General features: G+C 40.4%; 1 protein-coding gene across 4 annotated transcripts in view; it reads left to right on the forward strand.

The window, feature by feature from the left end:
* Positions 1–26558, forward strand: part of bach2b (BTB and CNC homology 1, basic leucine zipper transcription factor 2b) — a 135199-nt gene that overhangs the window by 93762 nt on the left and 14879 nt on the right. For all 4 annotated transcript variants that reach the window (XM_044168664.1, XM_044168665.1, XM_044168666.1 and 1 more), the window contains 2 exons: positions 1015–1269; positions 18899–20410. In XM_044168664.1, the coding sequence (XP_044024599.1) occupies positions 1015–1269; positions 18899–20410 (1767 nt within the window). The remainder of the gene's footprint in view (positions 1–1014; positions 1270–18898; positions 20411–26558) is intronic.

Here is a 26558-nt window from a genome sequence, read left to right on the forward strand (position 1 = left end):
ACCTTGCAGACATTTCAGGTTGGCTGGTGCGGGATTACTGGTTGTTCCCAGAGTCAAACAGAGTCTTAACATGGTGAAGCTGCCTTTATCTTCTATGCTCCTCAAATGTGGAAGAAATTGCCAGAAGAGCAAAGACGAGACATTGCTGACTATTTTCAAATCCAAGCTAAAAACCTACTTGTTTACCATTGCTTTTAATTAATTTTCTTTGAAATCAAATGTAGTTAGTTTGTTTTATTGTTTTTATTCTGTGTGCTTTTGATTATTTGTTTTATTGTTTTTATTGTTCTTACTGTGTGTTTCTGTCTGTGTGTTCTGTATGTTCTCCTGCTTGCTTGCTTTTATTGTTTTTAGCATTTGTTTTTCGTGCTTTTGGATGTGTTTTCTGTAAAGCACTTTGGATTGCCTTTAGGTATGAAATGTGTAAATAAATTTGCCTTGCCTTACAAGTGTTCCTGAAAATCCAAGGATGGATTACCAACTGGGCTCAGTGGGCAACTGTCCTGATGGTAATTTCATTAAATGCAAAATTAAAACACAATAAAAAGTGAAACAGTAAGGTGGCTCCTGCATTTTCACCTAATCATGTTGCCCTGTCTTATAGAGGGGCCCTATGTTATTATCTATTTTAAATACCTTTAAAGGATTAGTTCAAAATTTTGGGCCATACATGAAGTCACTTTCTTTCAAAGAGTGAGATGAGAAGATCGATACCAATCTCATATCTGTGTATTATTTTAAATACATTTGTGCTTAATTGAAATTATTACAAATTAACTGAGACACGGCAGCAGTAGTGTTCCAACGTAAGAAAACAGGTTGGTTTGTGGGCAAATGGATGGGGGGGGGGCAGAGATCATCTTTGGGGAGTGAGCACGTCAAGCAGAGAGCAGCAGTCAGTCAGGCTTGTATATGTTGAATCATGAGGCTGGCTGCAGCCACCGGGGCTGATGTCAGCCCTGCGGTATGTGCTAGCTATAAGCTGACCCCCCTCTGTTGTGCTTCTATTTACAGGGCGTGAGCGGAATGTCCGTGGATGAGAAGCCTGAAGCCCCCATGTATGTGTATGAGTCGACGGTTCATTGCACCAATATCCTCCTCTGCCTCAACGACCAGCGGAAGCAGGATATCCTGTGCGATGTGACTGTCCTGGTTGAGGGAAAGGAGTTCCGCGGGCACCGGGCCGTGCTGGCCGCTTGCAGCGAGTATTTTCTCCAGGCGCTGGTGGGCCAGGCCGACAATGGCTTGGTTGTTAGCCTTCCAGAAGAGGTACGTCCATCAAATACGCTGTTTCCCTGACAGTTTTCTCTTGCAGGGGTGGAAATGCTATTGACTTCAAACAATGCAACACTAAAATGAAAGCAATACTAACTAGACTCTCTGCACCTTCCCCCAGCATCCATAGCCACACATAGTGAAATTACAGTACAGTGTACTGTGGTCACTATATTTTTATCAAATAAAAAAGCATAAAAAAAGCAATCTCATGTCTAAAATACTATGACTAAAGAGTTGTTTTGGTTGCATAATCCAGTTCCAACTTCAAAAACGCATCTGTGGACAAGCCAAGTATGAAACATACCAAGTATGACACATACTTGCACATTACATTTCCATTTATTAATTTGGCAGACACTTTTGTTTTGGTGACTGTCATCCTGCATCAACTTTGTCCTCCTGCGCAGTACATAACTGTACTGTTTCATTCACTAAAAAAAACATTGTCTCTGAACATAATCCAGACAACAATTACGTTGTCACCACAATGTAATTAGGAAAACAATTTAGTAATTTACAAACAGAGACAGGGTTGGTTTAAAACACTTGAACAGTCAAATTTGTGCAAATAAAGCGAGGTGAAAATGTGCTCATCTTAACCTTAACCTTTAACTTATAATAATAATAGGAATGATAGTGATAGGAGTAATAATGATAATAATACTAATAACAACAATTGTAGTAGCAGTTGTCGAGCAGGAACACGGGGGCAGCAGGTGGCCCACAATCACAGATCCAGACTCTGCAGCTCCAGAGGCAGAAATACCTGCTGAAAGCAAAAGAAGGAGAGAGGAGAGAGACAAGAAAGCACAAAACTACGGGAGAGAGAAGATGTCGAGTTAGTAACATGCATTAATGGGATAAAAAGTTCCTGTTAGGACATGCAGCTGCATTTTGTGCTGGATTTGTCCAATACAGAGCGAATTAAAGGAGTATTGATTTAGAAACATTTAGATTTTGTAATAAATTATTTTGAGAATATAAATAATACAAAATTAGAAGGGTTTTTTTTATTTCTTTTTTTATTTATCTCTGAGGCTTTCCGGGGTTACCGCACAATTTCCAAAAATCTCACTGCTGCTCCCTTTTTAATATATTATCACATCTCAACTTTAACTTCAGCGTTGACTTTTTGATTATTTTTTGTGCTATTTTTGCTTTCTTGTCTATTTGCAGTACATTTTTTCTGTCATGAGAGAGTATGGTAGTAAAACAGTGTTAATTTGATCTATCGTTCGCAGGAGGATTAAGACTCAGTCAAAGGTTTAAGAAAGTGCATTATACTATAGAACTGTGATTGCCAATTAGCACCTGTCAGTTGTCGCCGCCACCGTTGTCAGCAGCTGGTAGCATTTTGTGGCAAGATTAACGCCACCTCGAGCTCAGCGCTCATCAGGTTCAGCAACACTCCTCACTCTTGCTCACCACAGCACTCACACTTTCACTGTCAACTGATCCCCGTAAGAGCTCCTCCACTGAACACATGATGAAAGTACCCCTCTGACGTATTGATGTGCTGACATGTGCTGCTGTGAAAACTGGGGCACATCCTGCATGTGTTGTGGAGTTGTGGCTCCTTGCTGGGGCCAGCGTACGTTAATAAAGTAATGCCTGTCAAACGACTTTGTCTCCATGCTCATTGAATAAGAAGTCACCGTCAGATTGTCATCTTATATAAAATGAGCATCAGGGGCTTTTTTTCCCTCCTTAACTCAAAGAATGACTGCAGGGAATGGTTCCTGGATGCTCAAAGCAGCATACCTTCCATTCACTCACTGCATGCATGAATAATGCATGAGCTGCTGTGTGTTTCAGGTGTGAGATGGAGTGTGGAAAGTAACATCTTTCAATGACTGTCTACTGTCTCTTGATGTGCCAAAGAGAGTTACTCCCATTGAGTTTTCCAACAAGCCTTCTTCCCTTTGTCCATCCCTGTTCAATTTGACAACATTTCACACATTTTTTATAATTTTATCTAAATGGCAAACAATATATAATAAATATATTGGCTTTATTCTGTCACAGTGGACACTTGCGATAACTAATCAACAACTCCCTGCCAATGTAATCATATACTGTATAAACTGAATAATGTAGTTTCACAGGACCCATAGTGATGTCTTGACTTAAAATGATTAATTTTCATATCTGGTGTTGTCAGTGGTGAAAGCAGTATTCAGATCCTTTACTTAAGGTAAAGGACCTGAGTAAAGTATTAATACCACAATGTAAAAATACTCAGTAACAAGTAAAACTCCTCTGTTCAGAATCTTAATTAAGTAAAAGTACATACGTATTATCAGAAAAATTCCAAAGTGCCAAAAGTAAATTATTATTACTGATGCATTCACATGTAAGAGACAGAAAATTGTTGTAGCTGGTGGAGGTGAGCTCATTTTAACTACTGTATATTGTTTTATGTCTATATATTTTGGATGTGACATCTTAATCTGCAAATTAACTAGCAATTATAGTTGTATGTAGTGGTGTTAAAAGTACAATCTTTCCCTCTAGTAGAAGTATAAACTGGCATAAAAAGGAAATACTCAAGTACAAGACTAACAACAAATTGGCTTAGAAACAGAATTTACTTCGCTAATGGCTCTTTTTTTGACCGTGTTCATCTATTTAAGGTGGAATTTTGACTGTCTAGACAAGTCACAGCCACATCATGGAGGAATGTTATTTCATTGATGTGGCCAGTCAAATTTTTTAAGGTCCCCTGTCACTCTTTGCTTTACGGTCAATGACTGAAGCATGCTGACACATCCCTGCGTCGTGTCTGAACACCATCTTCTCTCTGATGGGGGGAGGGCTGGGTCTGCTCAGCCCTCACTGGTCTGTGTCTGCTCAGAGTAGCAGCATTTTGCTGTGTAAGGTTAGCAACACTTCACTGACATACGTGCTTCTGGTCATGGAGTGTATTCCTTTAACTATTGAAGGCTGCCACCTACGTAAAATAAAGGGCAAATTAGAAAGACCTCGGCTGCCACTGGGGGAACGAGGGGGAGGTTGGGCAGATGAAATGTGAAACAAAGACCACCTCCCCCACCACCTTCATCACTCCTCTCTCATGGCCTCACTACCTCTGGAGTAGCCAGGGCTGGCACGTTTGAGTGAGTAACATCATCTATATCTAATGTGACTATGGGCTTGTAGAGGGACAGCCAGTTTCATCAAAGGGCTTTGTCGGCCATCACATCATGGGAACAAAACAATCCTGCTTTATCTCAGCAATGCTGTTCCTCAGGCCAGCCGGCAGGGGGAAGGAACAGATGAGCATGACGTCCATGTTGGATGATGGAGACTTCAGACACACACACAAACACACACTGTTTCTCTACATCATATTTCTTGTGAGTGTAAGAACAAAGAAGGATTCATAAGAATCAGCCACAAACGCGAGCCAGGGAGAGGAATTTTAAAGAGAGCCCTCCTCTGGAGAGGAGCAGTCATCACTGTGACAAACAGAAATTACCTCCATATTGTGGAACTGTGTGCAAAGATGTGACTCAATCCTCACTGCCATGATCACAGCAGACTGCTGTCAGCTAGTTACTAGTACAACATGCTTTTGTTCTCCTGTACACAAGGCTGATGTTTAGAATCAGATGATCCTCACTACTGTACATTGGAATGTTATTCCTAAATTGCAACAGAAACCTAATTTATTGTAGTTATTACAATTATGTATGATCAGTGAATCATTTTGTTAACTTGAATGAATCAAATACCTATTCACAGTCATTCCAGTGATTGACTACTGCACTGTCCACTTGTTTGCACATCTGACATTCAGTAGGGAATGTTCTGACTCTGATTCCAGACCACTGTGGGTGACAGTGGAGGGCTCTAGAAGATGGCAGATCATCAGTGCCACCATTTGTGCCCTCTCTGATTTCTATTAAGGAAAAAAAGGAGAGGGCAGCACTGTGATTCAGCAGAGTGCTGGTTCACAGACCTCAAACCACCTCCTGTTTGTCAGTTCTTTCCTTAGTCATGAGCCAGGGAACACTGCACATTTTTCAACTTGAAAGAAAACAAATACAAATGTGGACCCTGTTCTAAAAAGGAGAGCGTATCCACCTGCAGTTTTACAAAGGATTTAGCTGTGATTTATTTTAAGTGCTATTTTGAGGGCAGACTGGGATTAAAGGCCAGGACCAGAAAGACAGAGGTCCAAGACAAAGATGGGTTATGGTTAGGGTAGTGTAGGGAAGGGTAGAGGAAAGGCCACAAGCTCATTAAAATTTAAATTATCCCCTCGCCTGCATGAATATACTCTGCAAATTCCATGGCAATCTGACAACTGGATTATGATATGTCTCATGTGAAAAGTTGACATTGTGGTGAGGAAGGGGCAAGGCTGCTCAGTAATTTAAAAACAAGTAATACAATTTTGAAATCAATTATTAACACCACAGGTAACCAGTGCAATGAGGTGAGCATAGGAAAAATGTGGTCGTATTTTGGAATTATTGTAAGAACCCTGGCTGCGGTAATTTGCACAAGTTGGAGGCGGTTGATTGACTTCTGGGGCAGTCCGGCAAATAATGAGTTACAGTAATCCAGATGGCTAGAGCTAGAGCATGAATGAGAGTTTGTGCATCACTGAATGAAAGAAATGATCTAATCTTGGCAAAATTCCTGATTTGACATATCGCTCATTTTGTGATATTGCTAAAATGTTTATAGAAGTTTAGATTTGGATCAAAGGTTACTCCCAGATTTCTGGCCTAATAGGTGCACTGCAAACCCTTGGTGTGCTTTGGGTCCAAACACCATCATTTCAGTTTTGTCTTTGTTCGGCATTAGGAAGTTATTTTACATCCAGGACCTTTGGCTGTAAGAAAGATTGTCAGTGATGTAACTGAGGTGAGGTCTGATGGATTTATGGACAAATATATGTGTGTATTGTCAGCATAACAATTGAAAAGAATGAAAAGAAATACTGGAGTTGCGGATAACTTGACCCAGTGGTAAAATGTAGATACAGAACAGTACAGGGCTAAGAATAGACCCTTGAGAAACGCCACAGCTGATATTTGCAAAGCTAGAGGGGACATTCCCAATTGACAAAGAGAAGGTCCTGTCACTCAGGTATGACTTAAACCAGTCTAGATCAGTCCCAGTAATGCCTACCCAGTTTTCTAGTCGATCAATTGATATGCTATGATCAACTATATCAAACGCAGCAGAGAGGTCTAGCAGCACCAAAACAGTACAACAGCCACCATCAGAATACATCCTAATATAATTTAAAACTTTTAAAAGTGCAGTTTCTGTACTATGATGAATTTGAAAACCAGACTGAAACTTTTCAAAGAGTGAGTGCATAAAGGATGGGAGCTGAGAATAAACCACTTTCTCCGGTACTTTGGCAAGAAAGGGTAATCATCCTCAGTAGGTCAGACTGGGATACCATATAGAATGAATTAAAAGTGTGATACACCTCTCTGCCTGGTAGAATAACCGGGGATGGCATGATTTGGGCTCAAATGCTGGAAACTTAATAACAAAGAAGGACTGAAATTTCTTGCATCTCTCAATAGAAGACACTTGACTTGAATCAGGAGGGCGGTGGATAAGGGAGTTAATGGTCCTAAATAGCAATTTGGGGTTGTGAGGATTTGCACCAATAAGATGTGAGAAGTATGTTGATCTTTTTTTTACAGTGTTGTTAAACTCTTTTAATAGCTCTTTCATGGCATTGAAATTGCACCGCAATTGGGAAGTTGGTTGTGTTAAAGCAGGACAGGCTTTAGACATTTTAAATGGAGCTACAGTGTCCAGAGTAGCAGCACATCATTGCAGGAATCTAGTAGCCAGCTCCTCCACAGAACATGATAAATCTAGCAGGTCAAGCTGCTGAGAAGCCTGATAAGTGTTACAGAATGTGTCAATGGTCTGCAAAGAGATGGGTCGAAAGAGTTGAGAGCCTCTCGGGTTAGAGACAGCAGGCACTAGAGGAACATTAAAAAGGACAGTAGCATGATCAGAAACATGCATATTGATAATCTAGAGATTTACCAGATTGAAGCCATAAGTAATAATTAGATCGAGAGTATGACTGTGTTGATAGGTAGGGCCAGAGACATGCTGAGTACAGTCAATAGTTTGTCATTCTGGTTGTCGATGTGGATATTTAGATTTCCTAAAAGTAAAACTGTCTCATCTGGATAACCTAGGGCACTTCCAGAATGTATATCCTTGGGGACATGCCTCAGTTCTAGCTACCTACATTTAACAACACCTTAACCATAGAGGTGGCATGTCAGAAAACACTTATATGAGTCTATTTGTAAGCCACTGCCAAAAGACCTATTTTGTTGTATAGGTATGAGGACTTGTTGGACTCTGCTGCTTGTGCGGTAACTAAAAAGTCTTGCTGCTCAGGGATAGAGATAGAGTTTGAGATAGACCAGAGACAGGCAAATGTAATGCTCTTGTGGTGGTTTAGTAGGGTTGATGAGTAACATCTGTCCACCACCTCAGGTCAAACAGTTGATCGGAGCTCAATCTGCACAATGCTGGCTAATCTGAGGGGGCCTCATTTAGACTGGCTCCACAACGAGTGCCTGGCCAGGACACTATCACACAAATACAGCCTATTAGACAGATGGTGGGAGCCAGGGACACAGCCCTGCATTCCTTAAAGATGGGGGTAGGGTGGTAGAAGATGAAGAAGATAACACCCAACCCCCTTGGTTCGGCAGGGGGTCTCTCTTTCTCTGTCAACACAAGGACACTCATCTCATGTCATAAGCTGACAGAGAAAATGCAGGTTCTTTGTCTAAGTGTGAGAGGCTGGGTAGAGGAGCACCTTGAGCAGCCAGCCTGCTGGGCAACAGCCTGCGGTGTGATCCCCATGTTGCTCTTTGTATTTAACCTCCAAACCCAGCACAGTTAAGCAACCCTTAATGAAAGGAATACACAGACTTTCATCAGTCTGGGCTGAAAAACCTGCCATACAAGCATGGTGAACAAATGTTGAACACAGAGCTGAGCGTTAACACTTTTTTAGTTCTGGCACATTTATGGCACATATATAGTTGGACAAATTCAATGATTTGATGTTTGTATGGTCAGAAACAACTGGCCCAAACATAAGCTTCTTGTTTCTTAAACAGTGTAGAGGTGGGGTCATGTCCTCCCTAGTGCCTGGCCTGTACAGTAAGCTGCACTAGGAGAGGATTAGGACGTACACTATCTGATTTAATCCACTGTCAGGGGGAGGTTTACTTACCCACTGCTCAGCACCAGGAACATCTGAGCTTCTGCTGTCACTGAGGATGACACTTTCAGTACCTTTACTGAACTATTGGATTTAGATACTAGAGCCTGACTAATATAGCAGCAGACCAATATTGACTTATCAAAGATATACTGTATATCTGTATATGTGTGTGAATCTTGGCACATATACAAATATAAATTATAGTGTTTTTTATAGACTGCATGTGATGTATTTTTACTGTTTTTAATTCAGTGTATTAGGGTTAGGTTGAGGAGTTAGGGTAAAGACTAAAACTGATAAAATTGACATAAATTAAAATTGTCATTTTAGATAGTGAACTTAATAATTCAGATGTAAATGGTCCTGTCTCAGTACACATCTGTATCACAACAACTTAATAACCAAATCCGAGGGGCCAAACATTTTGATGTACAATGTTTGTGAAAAAATACATTTACCAGACAGAAATAAGTAAATAGAATGGCTACTTGGAAGGTAGGAAAACAAATCAAAAAATCTTGTATGTTTTGAAAATCATTGCAAAAATTATATTTTTAAATTAAGTGAACATACAAAATCTGAGGAATGGTAAAAACAATTTACTTACTTACAGTACATTTCTAATGTGAAGCAAATAGCTTGTCATATCAGATTTTACCTGATTTTTAGCCAAGTAATGATCATCCATTTCTCAGTATAACATATTTCTAATGCAAGCTGTAGGACAGACAGACACTGTCTGATAGGTGAGTAAGTTACTGTTGTCTCTACACATTTCCTGTTTTCTCCTCCAGCATAACAGCTTAACCCATAATGCAGCATGACAGTGTACAGTACAGCGCCTATTTCATTTCCATTACTTCTGTGACTCAGGCTTCTTATTATTTGTCTGCGAACACAAAGGTTAATTTCAGGTTACTCAGCAGATCTGATGTTAAAGCGTCAGCTGCTCCCTCCAATGGAGATGGAGTGTTTTCTCTTGTGTGGGGAAGCACTCCATTGTCATGCCATGCCATGTCCTCATTAGCATGCATGACATGTAGGAATTCAATGAAGACCATTTGCATAAATTAGCCCTCTCTCTACGGAGGCGAAAGGCCAATGTAAGAGAGAAGCACTGGGTGAGGGAAGAGGGAGAGTGATTTAGGGAGGAGAGGGGAGTGTGTGTTGTAGTATTGCTCAGCCTGTTTATGAAAGGACATTTGGCAGGCTTCCTAAAAATGTAATGCAAATTGTCTGGGTCAAAACACCCACTAGCTTACACCCATCACACAGCTGCATAACTCTCTTGTTTTAACTTATCAAACACATCACCTGCAATTCAGCCTTAGCAAACACCACGATTCTAACTTTACACCATTAGCGCTTAGCATTAGCGGTTGGCGTTATCATGTGGATAACATTTAGATTAGATTAGATTCAACTTTATTGTCATTACACATGTACAAGTACAAAGCAACAAAATGCAGTTTAGGTCTAACCAGAAGTGCAATAAGCAAGTGCAGGATATAAAGTATGTGCATAAATGCAGGATAGAGCAATATTATGAAAATGTTTTACAAGTGGTACAATGGACATTATATACAGATGGCATTACTATAAACAGAAGTATACTGATGGATATGTACAATAATGAATTGGACCTGGCAGAACAGTAGTGCAATGAATATTAAGTAGTGCAAATTATGGACAGAAATAGTTAACAGTGCAGTAGATGAGTTATTGCAGTATTCAGTACATAGTACTGGAGTGCAAATGAACATGTGGTACATGTAGCAAAAACAATGTAGCAGCAGCAAAAACAATATAGTAGCATTTAAGGTTAAGGTATATGAGGGGACTGTGGAATCAGCGGGGGGCAGAGTTCAGTAGGAAGACAGCTCTGAGAAAAAAGCACCCCCTGCTCCAGTGCCTTGCGCTCTGCAGTAGAGCAGCACTCGCCGCCATCCTGGTTCTCGAACATTAGCTTTTTGCTAGGATAACAATAGCATGACAACGGTTAGCGTCATAGCATTTCACAAGCATCATGTGTGCTGTATGTGATTTACCTTCAACCGACTGGTCATCCATTTCCGTGTCTTCCACCATGGCTTCCAACAGCACAGTAGCTGAGCCGCTGCACCAAAGGTTGGCCTGTGACCCAGCAACGCATCAATCCTGACGGTCAAACCACTTGCTGGTCTGCCAGTCGGAGCTCGACCAATCAGAAATGTTCAGCACAGCAATTCCCTGCTCGGAACTGCTCCGGCCGTCCATTCACTCCATTATTTACCTGACTGCGGCGCTATAAGACATTTTGAGCTTCAGTCCCATTGGAGAACCAAGGACCTGCCACCCGTTATTTTCCTCACTGTTAATTCCCATGTTAAGGTTTACTTTCAGTGATATCCTCAACATTTCTCCACACAAAAACAGAAAAGTGTCCTTGAAAATTCAACAATGTGTTTTTTTATGAAAACCAAAATGGTGTACATTTCTTTTATCCTCAGTGGAAAATGCAGTATTTTAACATTTATAGCGAGAAATGTGCATTATATTTTCATAATCTTCATTCAATGAATGTATATGATCCTTAGTTTTGTTAGTTATTAAGGAGATTTTCTCAGGTCTGAGATTGTTGCTATGGTGGTTGCTATGGACGCTGCTATGCGTAGCCGACGTAGGGAATTGTGCGTTGACCTGGCTCGTTCGACTCCTGTTTTGGGCTGTTTGCCGTCAGTGGGCTTCATTCCATTTCAAATTTTCGCCGGTTAGCCGTAACCTGAATCCAAACGCCACTATATCTTATATATCCTAAATAAAAAGGCGTTTTACAGCCTGTGATTGTAAAATGTGAAGTTGCTCATTTAATTTTATATTTCCAAGAATATGTGGCTTTCATTTAATTATGAAATCACCTTTCTTGATAGATAAAAATACACCTAAAATAAAAACAAAATAGAAATAGAGAATTGAAAATAAGAGCTATAAACACTATATACACCTGTCATTTATACAGATATATATGATGGATACTTGAACATAATACTTGCACAGACATTGTACACATGGTGTGTAGCATTATACTACTACTACTACTACTACATACATATGTATGTAAATATATATATATCGCCTTGAGAGATTGAGATTTGATTGCACAGGATACAGCAGGAGGTAGTTGCACAATGTAAATAAATTTAATTGCACAGAAAATAATTTCACAGCGTAAGTATAATTTAAATGATATATATGTATATATATATAAGGATATGTATAGAGACTGATATATATAAAATAGATATATGTGAAGGACAGTTGCACAATAAAAATATAAATATAAGTAATATAATTAATTGCACAGGATAATAAATAAATATGCTAAAAATTTATTTTCACCCATTTAACAATTAGATATTCAAAATCAAATGTGTTTACCATCCCCTTAAACTCCCCAGTGTACTCTCAATTCAGTATTTACAACTTCCAATCCTTTGAAAAACACTAATATTTCCTCAAAACCACAATGCCCTAGGGATTCCTCTTGCAGCAGTGGCTAAGGATCATGGGTAATGTAGCCTTGCCTTCCGCTAAAACTTTATTCCTCAGAATCGAAGGAGAAATAATCTAAACTGATAGTCATAACATTAACCTATCGTATTGTTGAATTATCAAGGACACTTTCTTGTTTTTGTTGAGAAGTGTTGAGGATATTGAAAGAAAACCTTAATATGGAAATACAGTGAGGAAAATACATCTGGGTGGCGGGTCCTCGATTCTGATGCTGACTGTCCTCTTTAACAGTTCATTTCCTATGTTGTGACCGTCTCCCTTCCTTTCTCATTTTCCTCTGTGATCCTCCCTCAGTATTTACCCCCTCCCTCCCTCCTGTGTCGCTCCCTTAATGCTGTCCTTCATTAGGCTGCTGTACTGGTTGTAAGAGTGGAGTAATCACATATGGTGCAGGGCACACATAAAGATGCGCTCCCGCAGGCAGCAGCTGCTGATGCTAGCTGAAAATAGATCCCTGGTACGCTCAGCACTTTTCCTCCAGCAGCTTTGCTGTTTATCAGCAGCCCTGGATTCTGCCGGCCCGTCTCCCAGCCTCATTTAAGCTACCACTGACATGGCTCAATCTACGGCAGCTAACTGTGTGTGTGTATGTGTGGTCATGAAGAAAGGCCAATGGCAGTTATTTGAGTGTGCACTTGCTCAGGTTGCTGAAAGATTTGTGCTTTGTTCTTTTTGTGTGCTGTATATGTGAATAGAATCTCAAGCCACAACACACAAATCATACAATATGAAGTGCACTGGATCTACAACAATATACTTAAAATACACATTGATTTAAAAGACTGAATGTTGAGGAACGTTCCACAGGATCTGTCAGTTAAAATCCTTTGCTGTAAAACACTTTAAAAACACAAAATGAAACATCGTAAGAGGGTTAACACAATAAACGACATATTGTTATCTAAATTGATTAACAAATGACGTGATTTGTTAATTATCAACAAATCATAGCTGGTAGCTGTTTGTGGTCACTATATCAAATATTTTACACTGGAAATATAGACCTAGTTTTTATTAGTAAATAATACAAAATCTTAATTATTTACAAATATGTCTCTTTTGTTTTATATGGCTCCTACAGCAATGAAGCATGGTAATAGGTTTTCGCTCAAATCAGAGTATGTTTTTTTTTTTAAAAGTGGCACTGTGTAGGTGTATTCAGACCGACTGTAAAGCAAAATTTCACATCGAGTTATTTGCACAAGTTACTGCTGGAGTGTTTGTGCAGTCTGTTTATTGAATGTGTCTATGTGTATGTTTGTGTGACAGCTCAGACTCTGACAGATCTCAGAACTCGCCAGGAGACTCCACTTGTTTTTGTTACTTTCCACCAATCTCTCTCCTTTCTCTTCATATGATCATGAATTAAAGTCATAAAGCCCCAGGATAAGCTAGAATTTGTCAAGTCTCAAGTTGAAACATTTTCAACTCACATAGATGCGTCTTCGCCTAAATTTGAGCCACCTAGAGCAAAATTTGCATCTGTTTGCACACTCTCATTGTTCCATTGACATTATATGTTATTGCACCATGTCTTCTACAACACAAATGTGTTCTCTGAACACACCTTATTTCATTATTTGAGATCTGTGAACTCCACAAGTGCTCAAAAGAAAGGAGAAAAGAAAACAAAATGGTAAAAACGTACACCTCTATAGAATGAGAAGTGTATAAATCCAGATCCTGGCATAGTTGTAAGTATTAAAAGACTTTGTATAGCTTGGCAAAGAAAAAAAACACCTGCATGTTTGGGCTTATGCCTTTTTTAGGGTGGTCAATGAGGAATGCCCAAAGTAAAGTAAATTACAGTTAAAGGTACAGTGATGCACAGACATTTTTCACTTTATATACTCACAGGAAATTGCCTTGAAGATCAGTTTATCTATCATGTGGAGTACTACTCAGCCTGTGAAAACGGTTGTATAATGTCTTCTATGGCTCTGTAGGAGCTTTGTCAAGTCTGAGGAAGTAACCCTGATGATGTCATCAGCTTGGGTTTAGAGACTACAAACAGAAAACCTGCGTTACAAACTGGGGGTATGGACTTTTAAAGACGAGGGCGTTTACCAGGCAGAGGGTCTAATGAAAATATGGTATTGGTTGCATTATGGAAAATATAGGATCCAGTAGGGCTGCACGATACAGTGGTGTGAAAAAGTGTTTGCCCCCTTCGTGATTTCTTTTTTTTTTTGCATGTTTGTCACACTTAAATGTTTCAGATCATCAAACAAATTTAAATATTAGTCAAAGATAACACAAGTAAACACAAAATGCAGTTTTTAAATGAAGGTTGTTATTATTAAGGGAAAACAAAATCCAAACCTACATGGCCCTGTGTGAAATAGTGATTGCCCCCTAAACCTAATAACTGGTGGGCCACACTTAGCAGCAACAACTGCAATCAAGCGTTTGCGATAACTTGCAATGAGTCTTTTACAGCGCTGTGGAGGAATTTTGGCCCACCCATCTTTGCAGAATTGTTGTAATTCAGCCACATTGAAGGGTTTTCGAGCATGAACTGCCTTTTTAAGGTCATGCCACAGCATCTCAATAGGATACAGGTCAGGACTTTGACTAGGCCACTCCAAAGTCTTCATTTTGTTCTTCTTCAGCCATTCAGAGGTGGACTTGCTGATGTGTTTTGAATTACTGTCCTGCTGCAGAACCCAAGTTCGCTTCAGCTTGAGGTCAGACATGATAACAGATGGCCAGACATTCTCCTTCAGGAGTTTTTGGTAGACAGCAGAATTCATGGTTCCATTTATCACAGCAAGTCTTCCAGGTCCTGAAGCAGCAAAACAGCCCCACGTGGAGTCATGAAAACTGACCTTAACTGGGGCAAGTGAGGCCTGCAGTTGTTGTGGGGTCTTTTGTGACCTCTTGGATGAGTTGTTGCTGCGCTCTTGGGGTAATTTTGGTCGGCCGGCCACTCCTGGGAAGGTTCACCCCTGTTCCATGTTATTGCCATTTGTGGATAATGGCTCTCACTGTGGTTCGCTGGAGTCCCAAAGCTTTAGAAATGGCTTTATAACCTTTTCCAGACTGATAGATCTCAATTACTTTCTTTCTCATTTGTTCCTGAATTTCTTTGGATCTCAGCATGATGTCTAGCTTTTGAAGATCTTTTGGTCTACTTCACTTTGTCAGGCAGGTCCTATTTAAGTGATTTCTTGATTGAGAACAGGTGTGGCAGTAATCTTGCCTGGGTGTGGCTAGAGAAATTGAACTCAGGTGTGATAAACCAAAGTTAAGTTGTGTTTTAACAGGTGGGGCAATCACTTTTTCACACAGGACCATGTAGGTTTGGATTTTGTTTTCCCTTAATAATAAACATTTTGTGTTTACTTGTGTTATCTTTGACTAATATTTAAATTTGTATGATGATCTGAAACATTTAAGTGTGACAAACATGCAAAAAAAATAAGAAATCAGGAAGGGGGCAAACACTTTTTCACACCACTGTATATCGTTTCAGCATCAACATCGCAATCTGCGCATGCGCAATAGTCACATCGCAGGACTAAGGCAAATTAACTCAAACACGTTATACTACAACTTTTTTGGGAGATTGACCCATATAGGGACTAAAAGTCAGCATATCTCAGCCTCTGCTACACAGATTTTGACCATTCTTTTTCTTATCTATGTCTCAGAAGTCTCCCAGTTTTATGTATGTGTAATTGTAAATCTCTGGAGTACCCCTTTAATGCAGAAAGAAAAATATTGAGTTTATTAATATCAACACGATCATTAACTAGCAACATGATTTAGAAGATAAAAGACCAGTCAGCAGCCTAAAGGGCATATCATCATACAATTTGCATTGCTTTAGCATTATCTCTAATTTCACAAAGAATGTTTGGAAAGTGAACAAGAAAGAAGTCAGTAAAGTACTACTAGGTATCAACAGCAGCTACCTTAAGGCCCCCACACATGATCAGCAGTAAAACCGCTATGCTCTTTGTAGTTGTTTTTCGAAGCAGAAAAATCCACAGAGCAAATTCTGTGTTTTTTGAAGCTTGATTACTTAGAAGGGAAAATCCTTTTTTACAAGTGGGGTGTCTGGCAGAGACCTCTGGACCTCTGGAAGTTGCTGTAGTGCTCACACAGTGGATACCGTTCCACCTAGGGTAATTCATCTTCTCCCTTTTCTCAAAAGCAGCAATACAGTCAGTAAACAGTGGGCTCATTAAAACCACATTGTGCTGCTCATCCCCTACATCTGTGAGCCTCTGTTAAGTCTTGTAAGAAAGACTTTACATTACTCAGTCTCTGAAAAGGCACTTTGAATCTGGTACGGTACTGTTTGCTCTACAAAGTGAAGCCATAGTAATTGCGTTTGTGAGCGCACCCATGTGTGTGGTTTGATTGCATTCCCCGAGCACCTAACAGTAATGTGTTTGTCACCAGAGAATGAACTAGGATAAAACTGCAGGGATTGGGTGCTAGAGCCTGAGTAAAGTGATGTATGCAACCTAGTGTTAACCTCATTTCTCTTGTCTGTGTGCTGAGCAACAACAGCAGTAGAGAGCGGTCTAGGCTTCTACAGGCTCAGAAGTTTACCTAATTATCTGGCATTAAGTCTAAATGGAAGGCTTCCCTCTATCATTCTGCACTACATGGCCACAACAGGGATAAGCCATAGTCTTCCAAACCATTAGGCTTTACAGGCAGTTGAAAGTTAGGCTGTGGGGCCGTGCCCTGATCGGAGCACTTACAGTACAAAGCACTGCTAGACACATTTATGTCAGTGTTGTGAAGGCAAAAAGGGTGAGCAAAGCAGTTTAACTGAAGGTCCCAGGTATCATAGGGGGTGGGTATCAAACCTCAATATTTTTAACATAGCATCAGCAGTTTACTGTCAAGTGCCAAAAGCTGGCATCAAATGTGTGGTCGGATCTTTTTGATTATTCTTTGATCAAATTCAATTCAATATAGTGCCTATTCTTATCTTAAGTTATCTCCAGTGGCGGCTGGCCAATAGAGGGAGCCGCCCTCCTTGAGCCACAAAAACCTCATTACTAATAATACTAATAATAATATTAAATTAAACAAATTGTCAATATTTGTGAGGTTGAAATATGGAGTGCATCCAGTAATATGTGTGAAATATGTTAGAAAATCGTCTGCGCAACATATATGCTTTTCCTACATGTCCCCTCCGCCTGTCGGCATGTCTCAGTGCTAAAGGATTACATTCTGGAAGAAGTAAAGAGCGCTGATTTTATCGCCATTCAAGCAGACGAGACTGACATTTCCACCCATTGCCAGCTGGTACTTGTGCGAGCTACATTAGTAACATCCAGCAGCAGTTTTTCAAGTTCATTACCAACCGCCAACACCGTTGCTGCAGCATTTCAAATGGACATTGAATAACCAGGTATCAAGCAGATGTAGTCAAAGTTTGACTGGTGGTGTACATGTGTTCATGTTCAGCCCCAGTGTGTGTGATTCACTTGTGAGAGTTCTGAAGCAGACGTTTGCTATCTCTACACCGTGACTTCCATGCTTATGTCCATTCCAGTGTCTGAACACCACTAATTGCACTTCATGTTTACTTATCCTGATCTTTACCTCCCTATTGGTTTACCCAACAAAACAATGTCCATAGGGGCATCTCAATAAATAAACATTTTCTATTACATGTTTTATATTATACTCAATTTTCCTGTGTGGGCGACCAAAATAAGATGCCCTGATGTGTTTGTCAAGATGTTACTTGCTGCTTAATTTTATGTTGAAATAAAATAAATGTTTAATATTTAACTGCAAAGTAGGAATTCCTTTTTGATACATTCACTTTTTTTGCATTAAATCGTACTGGGATGTTTGCTTGATTGGATGTGGCACAGCCAACATAGAAAAATTTCCACCAGCCATCACTGGTTATCTCATTGCACTTTCCTATAGAGCCAGTCTAGACCATACTCTTTATAATATTATTTACAGAGACCCAACAATTCCCACCAAGAGCAAGCACTGGCAACAGTGGAAAGGAAAAACTTATAACTTTTAAGAGGCAGAAACCTCGAGCAGAATCAGACTGGGTGGGCGGCTATCTGCCTCAACCGGTTGGGGTGAGAGAAAGAGAGAGAGAGCAGGAGGAAAGAGAGCATACAGTAGCACAATGCAAATTCCACATAGAATTATAAAATAATAATAATGTACTGGTAGTGGTAACATTAATATTACTAAAATAAAAATAGGAATAATAATGATAATAATAAGACTAATAATAATATGACAAATAGTTCCTGTTCACAGTTTTACAGATTTAGACCATTTAACTTAGGCTACTTGTGTTTAAACAATATTTAAATCATAAGAACTTTGGCTTCCTTTGTTAAATGGAATAAGTGTTTACCGTGTAAGGTATCAAAAAGGTATTAGCTTGGTATCAGTATCAAAGCTCTTGGAACTGATACCAAACCTCAGTAGGCTACTGAGGCCAAAACTTGAAACCCAGGTTAGGTATAATTCACTGATCTTTGATTTTTCTATTTTTTAAATTGCCATCATTTGGCCCTCCAGCAATGCACTTTGTACTGTAGGCAAAACCAATGATATGCCGCAGACAGTGGTGGACTGCTAAAATGTCCCATAGGTTGTTTTTATAAGGCTGGACACACAACTTGCCAACATCCCCAGAGCACCAGTTTTTATTTACTGCTGTATAGAATGTTCAGTGCTGACCCGATAAAAAGATTAACCGGTACTTTACAGTGTTTGTTTGTGGTCATTGGAGCTGTCAGGTTGTCTCACCACACTCCAACTGCTCTGAACAATGGCTGTGCTGATGGTAATGCTGGCTATTTCCCTGTCTTTTTGCAGGTCACTGCCAGGGGATTCGCCCCATTGTTGCAGTTTGCCTACACTGCTAAGCTGTTACTCAGCAGAGAAAACATCCAAGAGGTCATCCGCTGTGCCGAATTCCTGCGCATGCACAACCTCGAGGACTCATGCTTTCGCTTCCTGGAAGCTCAGCTGCGCAGCGAGGAGGACGGTTTGCTGCTCTGCCACAAGGTGGCGGCAGAGGCGAACAACTCAGAGGATGAGAGCATGCAGTCAGAGGTGGAAAGGCCCACCTCCCCCAGGGCGTGGCGGTGTGCTGACACCCTCACCTCCTTTCGACACCCTGATGATGATCGGCTAGCAATGGATATGCCCAGTAACTTCATGGATGGCCGGCTGGACTTTGATCGGCATGGAGCGTCAGACCTGCCACGATGCCCCAAGTACAGGAAATACCAGTGGGCTTGCAACAAGCACAATAATGACACCTCCTCACACACCAGTACCTCAGGTTTTCCAAGCACATTAAAGGAGAGCAGCATTAGCGGGGCAGTGCCGGGTCAGGGCAGGCTGCCTTTGGCACAGATCAAAGTTGAACCACAGGCAGAGGAAGAGGCCATCTCATTGTGCCTGTCAGGGGATGAGCAGGACGTCAGGGATAAGGACAGTGTGACAGCCATGGAGATGGATAACCCCATATCTGTGGAAAGAACCAAGAGAACCAAGTCCCCACCCTGCCTCCGAGCCTTCTTCAAGAAAGGGGTGGACCTCCCAAGTCTGCCCACCACATCACAGCAGCTATTTGCCAACAGACTTGTCTGCCCCCAGGACAAAGGAAACTCTCAGGGAGATCATAAAAAAGACTTCAGCCCTTTCACGGGGGAGTTGGGTCTGTCTGTTACATCCCCGAAGGACGTGGACGGTTTCCCTGCAGGGTTGTCCCTCAAGTCCGCTTCCTGCGATGGAGTCTGCAAACAGGAAGTTGAGATAGACCGCCGTAGTGTCATATTTTCCTCAGGGGCCTGCAACCGTCTGGGAACCCCAGCTCATTCCTACCCTGGTGGGAACTCTTTGGAGATGGAGCTCACTGAGCATATGCCAAAAGGCGTGTGGGCTGGAGCCAGCCAGTCCCTGCCCACCTGCCAGACCTATTCTCCCAGCACCACCTCCTCAGATCCCCCAATCCTGTGCCGCCCACGGCCCAACACCAGCTGCCCAGTGCCAATAAAAGTGTGCCCACGCTCGCCGCCTTGTGAGACACGCACCAGGACTTCCAGCTCCTGCTCCTCATACTCCTATGCAGAGGACGGCAGCGGAGGCTCTCCCTGCAGCCTGCCCCAGTTTGAGTTCTCCTCCTCGCCATGCTCCAACGTGGCACGTTGCCTCAATGTGGACCAGCAGGAGCAAAGTGTGGGAGGGGATGCTCTTTTTAACCAGGTGCGGCCCAAGATCAAATGTGAGCAGTCCTACGGCACCAACTCCAGTGACGAATCAGGCTCCTTCTCAGAGGGAGACAGTGAGTCCTGCCACGTACAGGAGCAAGGGCCAGAGGTGAGTGTAAAACATTGTCTTTAACATGTAACACACAATGTAGCCATCAAACTCAATTCCACCATACAATGGCTAATTATATCACATAGGCCTGCTCTCCAGGTCTGCATTAGCAGTCATTAAATCATCATGCAATTGAAGCAGGAGTGTTCAGTACAAGATTTACAGCACCACCAAAGGGCACAGATGTGCTTTGATATTATTAATCTTATTTATGCACTGCTGGAGAGCTGTGTAATGAGTTTGAATATCTGAGCCCAAATGCACTAGGACCGTCTTAAATGCAGGAGGCTGTGGTGCTATTTTTAAGACTGTGACTGGTTGATCATCTTAGCTGAGAGTAGCATGTGTGAGAAGCCTGCAGGCGACTGAAGGGTCAGGATTCTCCCAGGGTAGAACTGACCTCTGAAGTGATTCCCCCTGGCTCTATCTGTCTCCCTTCCAGTGCCAGCATGCCTAACTAGCTCATTTTATTCCAGCAGAAACACTGATATCTATAATCCCCCTCCATAAATATGCATATGATAATTCTTAGTGTAGCCTAGCCAACTTCTGACATTTCTGATCTATCGACTATTAGATGTGATGCCTAGCCACAGTTAAGGTGTGCAGTGCGTTGCAAAGGGATTACAACCAATACATTACAGTAGTGATGTGCTATGGCCATAAAGTTTTAATGGAGCGGCAGTTGTAGTGAGTTGAATGTGAGAAGTTCAGCTCGATCTCAAAATGGGAATGTAGCACAGCTCAACAGTGCTGACAGGGAAGAATAGCCAATCCTCTAATCATCCTCCCCTAATCCACCTGGGCAGACGTACTCCAAGCTGCAGACTAGACAACTGTTGTTGTTTACCGGGTAAAGATCAGTGAGGGACCCTCTAATTCACAGATGGAGCACAGCGCAGGTGTAATAACATTGGAATGGGCAGATTTCCCACCTGAGGGAAAGTGAAAGACAATAAAAATCAATTCACAAAGAATAGCTTTGCTTCCTTGTAGTGCTACTGTTTACTCACTTTAATGATTGAATGATTCCATCTGCATCTGAGGCCTTTCACTGACACATGCTGTCAGGTGAAAACTTTGTAGCTTCAAAATGTCTCTCAAATGCTGTTAGGAGCTTGGTAAAGGAACTCTTTTTTCCCTGGTTGGGATTTGAAATGCTTCCAATAAATTGTACAGCACTACGATCAGTTATGAGGTTTTCACATGACACTAACAATGCCATATGTTGTTCTCTGGGCTGTGACAGCATATGTTGGCTGCTGTAGAGCATGAATTTACAACCCTTGGCTCCAGAAGGCTCCATGTTACCACAAGGCCATCTTAACTCTTGTGATGTTACATTCAGTGATGTTTGCTTGAGGTGTAGGCAGAATTAGTTTTGATGAGCTTGGTGGAGAGTAGAAAGGGAGAGATGGAGAAAGTGGTGCGTTGCCATGGTGATCAGATTCACAGAGAGAGAGAAGTCGGTGTGTTGCAAGGGTTGGAGCCGCATGAATTCAGCTGCACTGCACAAACTCAGCTGCAAGATAAAGAGGCTCAGCAGTAATGTGTAATTATTACCTTCATAGCGTGACACACAAGACCCATCACCATCAGATTTATGGGCCTTTGAAGGGCATGTTGTATGTGAGGCTGTAAATTATGTGGGATTGATTTACAGCACTCGGCTATCAACTGGGAGAGCAGCCCAAAAATAACTAGAAGACATTTCAGTTCCTCTTGTCATTTCTTTGTGGGGTATGTATATGTATGTGTCAGCCATTGTGCTCCATTACTCCACACAATATCCTCTGTCAAATCTCTTACACAGGTTTGTCTGCCAGCTTTCCACTCACTAACTGGAATATATACCAGAATATATCTGGAATATATACTATAGGCTGTTGATAAGATTCTTCATGAATGAATGTTTCCCAGAAACCTTTCCGGTCACACTTTATTTTACAGTACACTAATAAGAGGTAATAAGCCGTAATTTGTATTTCTATTTTATTTATATAGCGCCAATTCATAACAGAAGTTATCTCATTGCACTTTTCCTATGGAGCAGGTCTAGACCGTATTTTATAATATTGTATCAAATTAGACCAAAATTAGAAATAATATGTTCTCTACTAGACAGTAAACAAATACAGTTATACCCTAATTAGACACCATACACCTCAATTATGCTGTAACGGTGATGTTGCTAGGTACGCAGTAAACTCACTGTTGGCGCGTCCAGGGGATGCACCATAATTATTCCCTGATAATTCTACATTGTGAACAACAAATCTGTGTTGAAATCACAGAAATAAACGAAATAAACTTTGCTGTTAAAAAACCTGTTTCTTCCCATCTTCGCATATACTGTATCTCTCCAGTACCAAACGGGAAGCAGCAAACCAAATAGTTACTTTGGTAATGAGCGAAAAAAACTTCTCAAATACCGTCTCACACACACACGATAGACAGTGAACTAACAGTGTTATGAGTCAGTGTTTAATTCGGCGTGTATCCAATCTACCAACCAGCACATATTTTAGTGAGAATTAATAATTTTATTAATAATAATTCATTTAGAAACGTTCATTCCCACGATCTTCTCTCACTAAAATAGCGCAACTAAACAGCAAAGGCTGGTAGCAAGTTGAGGCGATAAAATGTGAAGTACGGAAAATATGGAAATACAGTTAGCCTTTATTGATTATATTGGTGCCAAATTGATAAGAAGACTGTCGACATATGACGCCTTTTATCTTGTGTTTCTAGAGTTGTGTGTTTTTGCAGACACGTAAGGAATTGTTAAATGTCATATTTCTTAAAGGGAGTTTGGTGTAATATTTTCCCCGGAGCGTGCAGGGAGCTTCAGTTTAATTCAAACTGCTAATTCTGTATGTAGCCAATATTTTTTTAATGTTTTGTCACCACAGAATTACTAGGTAATTGCTTAAGTATGATATGGTTGTCTGACGTTGACTGTGATTAGTTATTGGTTTGATTAATGGTTTACAGTCTAATAGTGGGTTTGTATTGATTTCTGACTAATTGTACTCAGTTTCTCACAGCAGTATGCAGTAAATGGTTGCCTTTTGTGTGCATGTTTTTAAACTAGTTTCCTAATTTATCATGATGTGCTTGATGGTGTCATGACTCCAGATGAAACTTGAAAGCTCAGCATTCTCGTTGCCCTTTAGTTTCCCTTTTTAACATTTATTTACCCAGAAAAAGCTAATATTTCTCTGTATAATATTACGCTTTTCTGTCAGCTGCTGTGTGTCTGCAGTGTATTTACAGATTTGGGATTTTATTTATTTAATTTTCAGATACATTTTGAACATATATGGATAACCTTAATTATAACCATATAACATTAAACACAAGTTTAAAGTGGTCATATAAGCTTTTTGGCTTTTTCCCTTTTCTTTATAGTGTTGTCTTTTTTGTGCATGTAATAGGTTTGCAAAGTGAAAAAGCCCAAAGTCCATCCCAAAGGGAGTTACCATCTCCCACAGAAATCACTGCTCCTGAACTGCCTGCAAACTGCTCGATTGTAGTCCTAGCCTTTACTTCTGTAACGTATCTACTTCACAATGTAACACGCGTCATAATGCACAAATTGAGCAGCTTCCACAAGTACACCTAAATATGAAATTAAAATAATGTTAGATACCCTCCAGGCAGTCAGTGGACATAAAGTTGTTACTGTGATGTAGAAACAGTGCACAGTTAAAACCCAAATGACCACACCGGGTCACATCTGGTCGCTGCTATCTAGTAACGGCAACCTATCGTTACACCAATATAGCTTTAATGTGTGTTTTGGGTTAGGGTTAGATATGTGATTTCACTTTAGTTTACGGTACAGTTCTGTTGTAATGTGTCACATATTACCCGCTAAGAAAATCTAATAAGATCTAACAGTGGGAAATAAAGATGGATTTCACTTTAGTTTACGGTACAGTTCTGTTGTAATGTGTCGCATATTACCCTCTAAGAAATAAGAATAAGATCTAACAGTGGGAAATAAAGATGCAATGTCCTGGCAGCTTCCATAATGTTACTGGGGTTAGATATATATGTATATAAATAAAGAAATAATAATAATAAATAAATGTATTGTCCTCTGAGCTCTCATTGTTTTGTCTGACTATTATAAAGGCTATGTCTGATATAATATGGCATTAAACTTGTCTAATTACAGCCTGTGTTGTCTAATTAAGCTATATAGGCCTTTGTTAGTAGCATTAAATGTGGTGTCAAATATAGCATAATTTGGTAGTAAGGGCAGAATAGTGTCTAATTGTAGCAGATTTTGGATCTGATATGGTATTGTATTTGATTTAATATACTATGATCTTGTAAAATGGTGTCTAATTGTGTATTAGGATCTCCTATCTGGTTTATAATTAGAGTATAATTTGGTAGTGTATAAGTATAACATCGTAGAAAAGGTTTCAGTCGTAGTCATCTGGACACTGTTTTCAGAATCAACTACGACTACGATGACTACGACTGAAACCTTTTCTACGATAGAACACTCCTGGACGGATGAGGGACTACACCGTCTTATAAGTATAATATGTTTTGGGTCTACTACAGCATGATATATGGTTTCTAATTACAGCTTAATTTAGGTGTATGGTGTCTAATTAGGGTATTGTTTGTTTACTGTCTAATAAAGAAAATATTTCTAGTTTTGGTCTAATTTGATACAAAGTACAGCTCATTACATCTTATTAGTGTACTGTAAAATAAAGTGTGACCACGTTTCCTGCTCTACAGTTTATTGCACTGGCATTATAGTGGAGGTCATAGAGATGTACCTACAAAATATAGCTCAATGTTAGGTTTCTCCCCTTTGGTCTTTATGAGGTGAAGAAATGCTACATCATGCTTCCTGGGCCTTCCTGGGTAATTCGGTGGTACAAACAAACACAGGGAGAAGGTTGGTCTCACTGTGTTTGCAGAGCAAATGGCAGAGGGGGACATGAGCTTTGGTAGAAATAGCTACATCCCAGGACTGGACACAATGAATCCCGATGAGGAAGGAAGTTGTTAATGTGCAGGCCTGTCCGACCAAAGCCTAGTTGTTCAAGGTAGCCAGTCACTTGAGGTCTCTGGGCAGCTCCTGTTCTGTGGTTATGGGTATGGGTAATATGTGGTTTCATATAATCCACATCTGTGTAGAGAACTATCAGCAGCTTCACACGGCAGAAAGTACAGGGTCACCTCAAAAGAGAGACTAAGCAACTTTTGAAAGAAGATTATTATATTCTTCACTTACAAATGTAAAGTTGGAGCCAAGTGTAGCTCTTTGAGGGGATTTTGATGTATTTTCTCACTGTGGTTTATATTCGTCTCAGAGTAAATTGGTCTTACTTAATTATGTCAGCAGTAATGTATACTGCTACAGTGGAAGTCTGACTTACCTCGTAACAGCAATGATGGAATTAACTCTATTTATATTGCACTTCAAAGAAAATCATGTATAGTGTGAAGGGGAAAAGGAAATGTTTTGGAAATTTTGGAGCTCCAATATTCCTACAGAAAAAATTTAAAATAAGAAATTAGAACTAAAAGTTAAAAATGATGGCTTTAATCTGGACTTGCTAATGTTTAGCAAACTTTGAATAGGTATTTTAGTGTAACTGATAATCAGTCAGATTGCTGACTTTATGACTCTTTGTTACTTCCTAATGTCTTAGCATTTATCACTATCCTAGAATTGCCACAGAATAAAAAAAGTTATCTTAAAGGTATTTTAGCAAACTTTAGATAAATGTTGTTGTGTAACTGACGTGTCAGTTCACTACAATTCCTCGGTGTCTGCTTTTTAGCAAACATTTAGTGACATAGGCTTACTTTAATGGCCTTGATTTTAGTTATTTTGCAATGGCTTCCCAGCAGAACCACATGACAGGTTTCAAGTCAGTGAGGAGATTAGAGCGTGCAATCACACAGCTAATGTTGTGTGGGCTGTCACAATCCCACCTGGATTGCACAGTGCTGAAGGAGAATTTGAGTGCTGAGACCTTGCCACTGCAACCACCAGCATCTCAGCTGAGAGTGTATCATGCACACAGCACCATTTGTACCTCAGTCTGTCTCCTTCTCTTTCTGTTTCTCTCAGAGCTCCAGTTCCTGGTTGCAGTGTAGGCGT

This window comes from Siniperca chuatsi, linkage group LG16, assembly GCF_020085105.1.
Source record: "Siniperca chuatsi isolate FFG_IHB_CAS linkage group LG16, ASM2008510v1, whole genome shotgun sequence".
NCBI lineage: Eukaryota > Metazoa > Chordata > Actinopteri > Centrarchiformes > Sinipercidae > Siniperca > Siniperca chuatsi.